Below are 10778 nucleotides of genomic sequence, written 5' to 3' on the forward strand. Positions count from 1 at the left end.
TAGATCCATAAATAAATAAATAAATAAATAATTTAAACATATCTACACCCCCTCTAACGTTGGAAATATCCCCAATACCAGTTTTGCTCTCAAATTTTCATTCCTCGGTCTCCCAAAATGCAGTCTTGCTTGTGTATTTGATTTTATGCAAATTATTAACTGGCCTGTACAGTTGTTAAGCTTGTGTAAGACATAATTGAAAGGAAAAGTGTCCTTAAGTAAGTCATCTATGTTTCAGCTACAGAAAAGATGGTGGCCCATGTCTTGCCTTTAATGTTTGATCCCAACACTCAGAAGGCAGGAACAGAGGCAGGTGGATCTCTGAGTTCTAGGCCAACCTGTTCTACAGAGAGAGTTCCAGGACTGCCAGAACTACAAGGAGAAACCCTATTTCCTCTTTGGGGGAAGGGGAAATCAAAGAATATGTCTGTTTATTTTTCAAAATCCTGTAAATTCAAAACCCTATAAAGATTCATAATATTCTTGTAATTTTGTAAATGAAAAACATGCCATCTCTGTTAAAACTCTGTTTCTCTGACTTCCAAAAAAAAAAAAAAAAGCAAAATATCAGTTTCAGCTCTTAAAGAAACTGTGTTTTTTAAATTCTAAGTCTGAGTAAGGTGACAATCCTCTTCCTGGGGAAACTGTAAGCATTGCTCTCCCTAGCCTCATTGACCCAGGGTGAGCTGGGAAGGGGGTACAACTATCCTGACTACAGAGTAGGATTTCTACTCTCTCCTGTCAGGACACAACTTGTTACTTACTTGCATGTATTTTAAATCCCTCAGATCTCATATAGAAACTTTGTAAGATGGGTATGTGTGTATGTGGTTGTGAGTGTGCATGTGTGTGCCTGTGCTTGTGTGTGTGTGTGTGAGAAAGAGAGAGAGAGAGAGAGAGAGAGAGAGAGAGAGAGAGAGAGAGAGAGAGAGAGAGAGAGAGAGAGAATGCATGTGGGGTTGCTGAGTGCCAGATTACCACAGGGTTTTTAAAAGCCTTCACAATCTGGAAATTTTCCTCATCCCCTTCTCTCATCTTCTGAATGTCACTGAAAGCTTTGTGGTCTGAAATCAAAGACCTTAAGCATGCATTGTGCTTTCATTCTGCAGATTTAAATAACATTCAAGAAATGCCATCAGAAAAACCTAACTCTCTATGACCAAATTGACTGAAATTCTATAACAACTTTAAAATGGAAAAGTATATGCCTCAATTATATACCTGGAAACAAATATTCTCCACCAAATTGTGATATTATGTAATATATATATGTTTCGAATAGCCGCTTTCTATGTGCAAAAATAAAACAGAGGTTCCAAAGGCATCAAACAGTATAAAACGTTGTACCGCAGAGAAGGCAGAAACGCATTTAAAGCACCGATGAAAATGGCGTGCAATATAATTACCTCAAATTGCTGTTCGCTTGACACCCTGACACTAATTTTATTCAAGCCATTGGGAAATAAATGTTTTAAAAGCCGTGCTTTCGGAACGCTGGAGCTCGCGGGGTTGTGAGGTCTTTAAGGAAAGGAAAGGGTAAAGTTTCTAGCAAGCAAAAAGAATTAAATAATCAATTTAAAATAAGCTTCTATGTAGATCGACAGCCTTTAATACCCACGTTTTTAACGCTTGCCCTATACGTGGATTTTTTTTTTTTTTCTTTCAGCATTCCCTCACCAGATGGATTTTTGCTACTGCAGATCAGCAGAGGGTGTCAGATCTTTCAGAGTGCACCAGCCTGGAACCAGCCGAGCTTCTTAGCAACTCCCCCCTCCTCCCCTTTCTCGCGCTCTCTTCCTCCCTCAGACAACTCGCTCCCCCTCTCTCCTCCCCCCTCCACGTAATTCCGAAAGAGCAGAAGAAAGAGAAGGAGAACAAGCAAAGAAGAGCTAGTAAGCACCGACCGGAGCACAGGAAAAAAAGGGCTGAAGACGGCCAAAGGGGAAAAAGGGATCAGGATGGACATCCACAAAACGCAGCGATTGCGGAAATTTTCCAGCGCCATTGGCTGGGCAGTGTGAGTCTTTTGGTCGGGCGTGATTTCAGCACCGGGGGTACTGGACAGCACCTCGGGGGTACTTCTGGGCAACCTGCAACCAGGACAAGAACTCCTCCAGCTGCCTGGACTGCTGAAGCCACCGAAAGCCCCTGCTTTGTATCAGAGAGGCAAGGTCAGTCCGACGCACAGCCATCACAGGCAGTGCGCCTGTACTACGCTGCAAACCTGCTTGTTTCTAACATGCACTTGCTTCTAATTGCTAGCATTGTTCTCTTCCTGGTTAGTGAGGACCTCTAAACATGATTCTGTAACGGTGCGTTTCCTTTTAATTTTAGAGGTATATATTTAACTTATTTTGGTTATTTTTAAAGGTTTGAGGGGGAGTAGTTTGCTTTCTCTCTTCTCTCTCTCTCTCTCTCTCTCTCTCTCTCTCTCTCTCTTCCCCTACTTTCCACCCTCCTTTTTCTGCTTGCCTTGCACTATGTGCCTGGATAGTTTGTGGATATAATTATTGACTGGCGTCTGGGCTATTGCAGTACGGGGGGGTTAGGGAGGAAGGAATCCACCCCCACCCCCCCAAACCCTTTTTTTCTCTTTCTCTGGGATCGGACATTGGAGCACTAAATGAACTTGAATTGTGTCTGTGGCGAGCAGGATGGTTGCTGTTACTTTGTGATGAGATCTGGGATGAATTGCTCGCTTTAAAAATGCTGCTTTGGATTCTGTTGCTGGAGACGTCTCTTTGTTTTGCCGCTGGAAACGTTACAGGGGACGTTTGTAAAGAGAAGATCTGTTCTTGCAATGAGATAGAAGGGGACTTACACGTAGACTGTGAAAAAAAGGGCTTTACAAGTCTGCAGCGCTTCACCGCCCCTACTTCCCAGTTTTACCATTTATTTCTGCATGGCAATTCCCTCACTCGACTTTTCCCTAATGAGTTCGCTAACTTTTATAATGCGGTTAGTTTGCATATGGAAAACAATGGCTTGCATGAAATCGTTCCGGGGGCTTTTCTGGGGCTGCAGCTGGTGAAACGGCTGCATATCAACAACAACAAGATCAAGTCTTTTCGAAAGCAGACTTTTTTGGGGCTGGACGATCTGGAATACCTCCAGGCTGATTTTAATTTATTACGGGATATAGACCCGGGGGCCTTCCAGGACTTGAACAAGTTGGAAGTCCTCATTTTAAACGACAATCTCATCAGCACCCTACCTGCCAATGTATTCCAGTATGTGCCCATCACCCACCTCGACCTCCGGGGAAACAGGCTGAAAACACTACCCTATGAGGAGGTTTTGGAACAGATCCCTGGCATTGCTGAGATCCTGCTAGAGGATAACCCTTGGGACTGCACCTGTGATCTGCTCTCCCTGAAAGAATGGCTGGAGAACATTCCCAAAAATGCCCTGATCGGCCGAGTGGTCTGCGAAGCCCCCACCAGGCTACAGGGTAAAGACCTCAATGAAACCACTGAACAGGACTTGTGTCCTTTGAAAAACCGAGTGGATTCTAGTCTCCCGGCTCCCCCTGCCCAGGAAGAGACCTTCGCTCCTGGCCCCCTGCCAACTCCTTTCAAGACAAATGGGCAAGAAGAGCATGCCACCCCAGGGTCTGTTCCAAATGGAGGTACAAAGATCCCGGGCAACTGGCAGCTCAAAATCAAACCCACACCACCGATAGCTACTGGGAGCGCCCGAAACAAACCCCCAGTGCAAGGCTTGCTGTGCCCCGGGGGCTGCAGCTGCGACCACATCCCAGGCTCAGGCTTAAAGATGAACTGTAACAACCGGAACGTGAGCAGCTTGGCTGATTTGAAGCCTAAGCTCTCCAATGTGCAGGAGCTTTTCCTTCGAGATAACAAGATCCACAGCATCCGAAAATCACACTTTGTGGATTACAAGAACCTCATTCTGTTGGATCTGGGCAACAACAACATCGCAAACATCGAGAACAACACTTTCAAGAATCTTTTGGACCTCAGGTGGCTGTACATGGATAGTAACTACCTGGACACGCTGTCCCGGGAGAAATTTGCTGGGCTGCAGAACCTGGAGTATCTGAACGTGGAGTACAACGCGATTCAGCTCATTCTCCCTGGTACTTTTAATGCCATGCCCAAGCTGAGGATTCTTATTCTCAACAACAACTTGCTGAGGTCCCTACCCGTGGACGTTTTTGCAGGTGTCTCCCTGTCTAAGCTCAGCCTGCACAATAATTACTTCATGTACCTCCCAGTGGCAGGGGTGCTGGACCAGTTAACCTCTATCATCCAGATAGACCTGCATGGCAACCCCTGGGAGTGCTCCTGCACCATTGTGCCTTTCAAGCAATGGGCAGAACGTCTGGGCTCCGAGGTGCTGATGAGCGACCTCAAGTGTGAGACGCCGGTGAACTTCTTTAGGAAGGATTTCATGCTGCTCTCCAATGACGAGATCTGCCCCCAGCTGTACGCGAGGATCTCGCCCACGTTAACTTCGCACAGTAAAAACAGCACTGGGTTGGCGGAGACCGGGACGCACTCCAACTCCTACCTAGACACCAGCAGGGTGTCCATCTCCGTGTTGGTCCCGGGACTGCTGCTGGTGTTCGTCACCTCCGCCTTCACCGTGGTGGGCATGCTCGTGTTTATCCTGAGGAACCGAAAGCGGTCCAAGAGAAGGGATGCCAATTCCTCAGCGTCCGAAATTAATTCCCTACAGACAGTCTGTGACTCTTCCTACTGGCACAATGGGCCTTATAATGCAGATGGGGCCCATAGGGTGTATGACTGCGGCTCTCACTCACTCTCAGACTAAGCTCTAAACCCTGAAGGGGGTGGAGTGCAGGAGGCCATGTATCCCCCACTACCGCCAGCATCTCGGGGAGTAGGAAGGAGAACATTGACCCAGATCACAAGCCCCGGCGGACATAAGTAAATAAATAACAATGAACTCACTCAACTAAGAGGCTCTGGCCGTTAAGCTTCCCTCTGAAAACAAAGAGCAGACTGTGGAGCTGCGAGTGCAGCTAGCTTGCTCTTTGCTGGGAGCTCCTTTTGACTGAAACTCCAGCTTGGGGCCTGCCGGAAGAATTGAGCGCCCTTGCTCTGGGGCAAAGGTCCCTTGGGGCTGGCTGCAGTGGCTCTATACATATATACATATATCACATCTATATAGAGAGATAGATATCTATTTTTCCCCTGTGGATAGCCCGAAGATGGCTCCCTGTTGGTCATGCAGGGATGGGCAGTTGCACGAAGGCATGAATGTATTGTAAATAAATAACTTTGACTCCTGACAAAACACAAAAGTGCTGCATGGCTCGCATGGAATCCACACGCTCCAGGGACTCTGCCCCCCCAACCCCAACTCCTCACTGCGACTGGAGACTGCGTCACAGCACCCATCCTCTTACCTGATAAGTCCCATCGTATCAAACTTTCTATAAACAAAATACAGTATAATCAGAAAGTGCCATTCGCCATTATTTGTGATTGGTAAGCAGTTCAGAGCAGCGTATGTTTACTGTGAAAAAAAATGTAAAGGTTTTATTTAAAACATTTGCATGGCTAGTCATCAGTCCATTTTATGAGTTAACAATGTATTTTGTTGAGCAAAGTTTTTAAGGGTTGTTTTGGATTATTTTATTTTGATGGTGATGTTTGATTTTATTTTAGTTTCTGAGGGGGAATATTTTTCTATACATATCCAATAATGCCTTCCATCTGAATGTAAAATAAGTACCCATGATTTCTATTATAGTACCAGTGTAATTATTTAAGAAAAAAGATTCTGGGGCAGTTAAGCATGACCAATTAATGTCACTCTAGTGCTCAGGCTGCGATCCTATGGTAGCAATTGTGTGCTGGTATAAATCTTACTTATAAAGTAGGAACAAAGAACCGAGGAAGCACGTGAAACTTACTAATTCTATTCGAGGATTTTATAATGGCATATTTTTTCAGTATTAAAGTGAAAATGTTTTCAAATCTGGGTCCTTACATTTTTCCAGCTTTCTATTCGGATTTATGGTGGAAGGGGTGGGGGAGGGGGACGGTTGGGGGTGGTTCCTTTCCGGGCCTCCAGAAAGGCTCTCTCCCTAATCACCTTAATGTTTAATCATTCACTAGCTCCTCTCCTCACAGTCTGTCACCTCCTCTTCGACTTCACTGCTTTTACACTGTCCATGAAGTATGGTCTTACTCCAACAACATCCCTCCCTTCTGCCTCCCCTAGTACGTCAGTGAATCCCTTTATTAATACTGGAAATCCCTCACTGATGGTTCCGTTGGAGCTGCCCACACTGCAGATACATTGGAGATGTGAGGATAGATTTGATTTAATTGACTCTGTCTAGATCGGTCTCATTAAACAGAGGCAGATTTCATTGGTCAGCACTCCTCCATGAAAGACAGCCCTAATGACTGACTGGTGGTTGAAATGCTGCTGGCATTCTGAATTCAACATCTGCTGAAAACCGGTAAAACTAATTAGTGGCCACCCACCCTCCCCGCCCTAGCAACTACATATTGAAAATGGTTGAAGTATTCATCTTTATGGAAATCAATCATTATCTTAAAAAAGTGTTTCACTCTTATCCCAGTTCTGACTATGGCTATTTGAATTTTACTGACCAATGCAATTCTGGTCTGAAGCAGATGCCTGAGGGAATTCTAAGCAAGTCCATTTTATCAGCAATTAGGTTACAAACCACACATTTTGATGGGGTCTGCATTCCACCACACATCCACTCTTGAGAAGTATGACGCAGACAGTAGATCATGGAGTGAAATCACAGGATTCAAAGTCAGCTCAGTGAAAGCGCCCTGGAGGAGTTGTTAACTAGAATTGCCAGTTAGAATTCATATTCTAAAGGGAAATAATTTCCTAGCACAGTGATGTTCTGGAGTGTGTATTATTTATTTTAACACTTTTAAAATAAAATCTTCATTATAAATCATTACTATTCCTAAGGGCATCCATTATTAATTTTTCTTGATTCTTTTGTTTATGAACTTCATTTCATAATGATAAAATTTAAAACCATTGTTCTCTGGCAGTTGGTCTTGGTTATTTACTTATTACCTATTTTTTCATATGAAAGTTTTAACACTTTTATAGAAAAAAAAACCCTGCATTTTTGGTAAGCAATCAACAGATTTGTTCATGGTGAAAAAAATGGGGAAGGAGATGGGTCATCCCTCCTATGACCTTAAGAAAGAAAACAAGGAAAAAGGAAGACATGTCTTTCTTGAAAGGTGGCATTTATTGAGAAATATCAACTGAGGCATAGTAGGAAGTTTTGCAATTGGTAAATGGCTAGGGAAGGTCAGGAAATAGGAAGCTGTCATAGAAGGTGTGAACAGAGAAAGAAATGGTCATTAAGTAAGCAGAAATTGCTATGTAACAGTGAAGTTAAAGCAATCAAATTGTCAGAATAATACTTTTTTTTAAGTCTTGGCATGTTAGACATGCTACTTTACACTCTCATTTAAGTTTCAAGGTCACAGGGTGATTTTCTAAAATATTGTTATTTCCATTATTATATAGATGAACCAGGTGAGGCTCAAAAATGGCACACTGGAATTTAAATCCTGGATGTTAAAAAATACATTTGTATTTCACTCAATTTCCTTCATATCTCAAAACCTCATTTTTGTGTGGAACAATCATCATACCAACCTTTTAAATATGATTAAAATGCAAAGCCATAAATACCATTACTATAAAACAGATTGGGAATGAGGTTCCAGCTTCCCACTTACAATAGTTGTGGCCCTTCATCTTCTTAGCAGATCAATGACCAAAGTATCTTATTTCAAATTCAGTGGAACTAAATTTTCAGTGCTCTCCTTAGAATAAAAGAAAATACATAAGGAAAAAGATGAGTGTGCCAGAGGGTAAGCATTTGTACCATTGAATCTATATTACATTCACATTGATTCTGATCTTATTAATGCTTCCAGAATATTAATGAATATACATGAAAACTTATGGAGAAAACATGCTCTATGATTTCATGCATATAATAATTTAAAATTAAGGGTGACTATGCTTTATTCACTAGTGGAGTATCTCTGCCACAATTTAATTTACATAGATAAGTTTTTATATATACTTTCAGAGCTGCATATAAGTAAACAGGACACACAATGGATGTGGTTTCTCACATATGTTTCATTTAGAAGTGCTTAGTATCTTTTATTTTCTATTTACACAAAATGCTCATATAACTGTATTTTCATGTTCATACTTTAAGTATCTTGTTTCTAGTTAAATCACATTTTCATGTACCACAATGAGAAGAAAAGCTTTTAATTGTGAACACCGGGAAGGAATAGAAAACCAGCTAGAGTATCTTACATAATTAAATGACTTTAAAGAAACTCTAATCTGCTGTGGTTACCACTGTAGTTAAGATCATGGTAGAACTTAAGTTGTTGCCATAGAAATTTATTGTCTAATACTTTTTCGTGTTTATACAGGAAGAAGCTGGGATAACTGTTTTAACATTAACACAATGTTAAATTGCTTTTCCTAACAGTATTTGTAACAGGTATAATTAGAATTGTCAGAAATTTTAGTAAGGGCTAAAATTATAGTGGTCATTCTAAAGACAATATATTAATTTGGTTCTAAGATTTTTTAATAGACCTTACTTGGCATAGAGAAAGAGGTAGATGATTTTTCAAGTGTGACGGTGAAGTGTGTACTGATAATAGGATTGTGGAATGTTAAACAGTGATTTCTGTTTCAGCCCTTGTGCTGGCTAGGTTATACGTATTTTTATCTGAGGTGCTTACTTGAAGAAAATGGTAATATAAATTATGCTAACAATTTAATTTCAGAATTAATTGAGATTTGGTTTATCTTTGTTTTACTTTTTTTTCAAAGTGTAACCTTCTATAATTTCAATGGCTAGATTCAATATGATACCAATGAAATTCAGGAAAACATATTCAATGAATTAATATAATGTTCATTCTAAATACTAGACCTAAAGGAAGAGAGCTAAATTAATCAAGTTTTACATTTCTCTCTGTCATCCTTTTTTCATTTTTCACCTGTATCCTCGCTAAAAGCTATTTTCCAAACCAACACACAGGACATTAAGTTTTCTTATTGGTACTGAAACTTAAAGCAACAACATCAAATTGATTCCATAAGAGCACCCCCTACAGTCTAAGAGAGCACCTCCTACAGTCCATGAGAACATCCATCTCCTTCTGCCCATGAGTCCACTCCCTACAGTCCATGAGACCCCTACTACAGCCCAGGAGATACTCACTACAGTCCATGAGACCACCCCTACAGTCAATGAGACCTCCCCATACAATTCATGAGACCTCCCAATACAGTTCATGATATCTTTCCCCTACAGCCCATGAGACTACTCCTAGAGTCCTTGAGACCACCCCTACAGTCCATGAGGCCACTCCCTACAGTCCATGAAGTCCACCCAGTACAGTTCATGAGACCACCCCTACAGTCCATGAAACCTCCCCATACAGTTCATGAGACTTCCCAATACAGTTCATGAGATGTCTCCCCTACAGCCCATGAGACCACCCCTACAGCCCATGAGACTACCCCGAGAGTCCATGAGACCACTCCCTACAGTCCATGAAGTCCACCCAGTCTGGAACATGAGACCACCCCCTACAGTCCATGACACTTCCCCATTCAGTTCATGAGACCTCCCAATACAGTTCATGAGATGTCTCCCCTACAGTCCACGAGACCACCCCTACAGCTGATGAGACCACTTCCTACAGTCCATGAAGTCCACCCAGTATGGTCCATGAGACCATCCACTATAGGCTGAGACATGCAGCAACATAAACAGGTGTCAACCATTTTGTGTGCTATCAAACTTTGCTTGGGTTTCAGAAATGAATGTAGAAATTGAGTGTTCGAGATTTATCTTTTAAAATAGGCCACTGAAGAAATCATCTTGGGATTTCTTTAAATCTTTAAAGCTCAGTGTAACCTTTTCACTGCCATAGACTGACAGTTTGAGTTTATTGGTTCAGATATGGTTAGTCTAACTATTGGTTAGACTATTAATTTCTCTTCTTCAATTTACTTTTAAATAGATTATAGAGTATACTGTTGACACAGAGTTGTATTTCATTTTTTTGTACAAAGTTTGCTGGAAAATGATTTAAGAGTTTAAAGTATGTTTCCTTGTTGGCATTGTTAGTCATGTATTTGCTAGATAACGAATATGGTACTCCTTGGTATCTTAAGAGGTTAACTCCTATACCTCCAAAAGATACCAAGATGTGCAGATCCTCAAGTCTTCCTTTTAATGATAAAGGTTTTGAAGTTAGTCTAAGGTTGTCATCCCACAGATTCATTTGTAAATTGTATTTAGGATTCAATACAATGAAAGCACTTCATTCATATTCTGTCATTATTTGATGCTCGGTAAGTCATGACAAAACAGTCTGCACATGCACATTAAAGAAACATTTTCTTTAATATTGTTCAAGTTGGTGCTGAAATCTCAGTTTTAAGTGAACTTCCTGCCTCAGACTTACATGTGGCAGGTAATAAAGGTTTTCATCACAGATGAAATTGTGTGTGTGTGTGTGTGTGTGTGTGTGTGTGTGTGTGTGTGTGTGTGTGCATGCATGTGTGTGCACGCATGTGTTTCTGTTTGTGCACACTCATGTCTGAAAGGGTGCACTTGATTGTGTGGGCAGGTAGAAACCTCAAGATGATGTCAGGTCTCTTCCTCAATTGCTTTTCCAACTTATCTATTTGAGACAGGACTCTCACTCTTCCAGGAGCTT

The 10778-nt window shown here is 41.7% G+C and overlaps 1 protein-coding gene across 1 annotated transcript; it reads left to right on the forward strand.

The window, feature by feature from the left end:
- Window positions 1–1811: 1811 nt before the first annotated feature.
- Window positions 1812–5973, forward strand: Slitrk1 (SLIT and NTRK like family member 1). The gene has a single exon (XM_052732511.1). It carries the CDS (start codon window positions 2707–2709, stop codon window positions 4795–4797), a length of 2091 nt encoding a protein of 696 aa, XP_052588471.1. The 5' UTR covers window positions 1812–2706; the 3' UTR covers window positions 4798–5973.
- Window positions 5974–10778: the final 4805 nt, after the last annotated feature.

This window comes from Peromyscus californicus, unplaced genomic scaffold (genome assembly GCF_007827085.1).
Source record: "Peromyscus californicus insignis strain IS unplaced genomic scaffold, ASM782708v3 Scaffold_12__1_contigs__length_115047231, whole genome shotgun sequence".
In the NCBI taxonomy this organism is placed as follows: Eukaryota; Metazoa; Chordata; class Mammalia; order Rodentia; family Cricetidae; genus Peromyscus; species Peromyscus californicus.

Bases quoted from the DNA above. Each gene is read 5' to 3' on its own strand.
- Slitrk1 (XM_052732511.1), top strand. From the start codon at position 2,707: ATGCTGCTTTGGATTCTGTTGCTGGAGACGTCTCTTTGTTTTGCCGCT.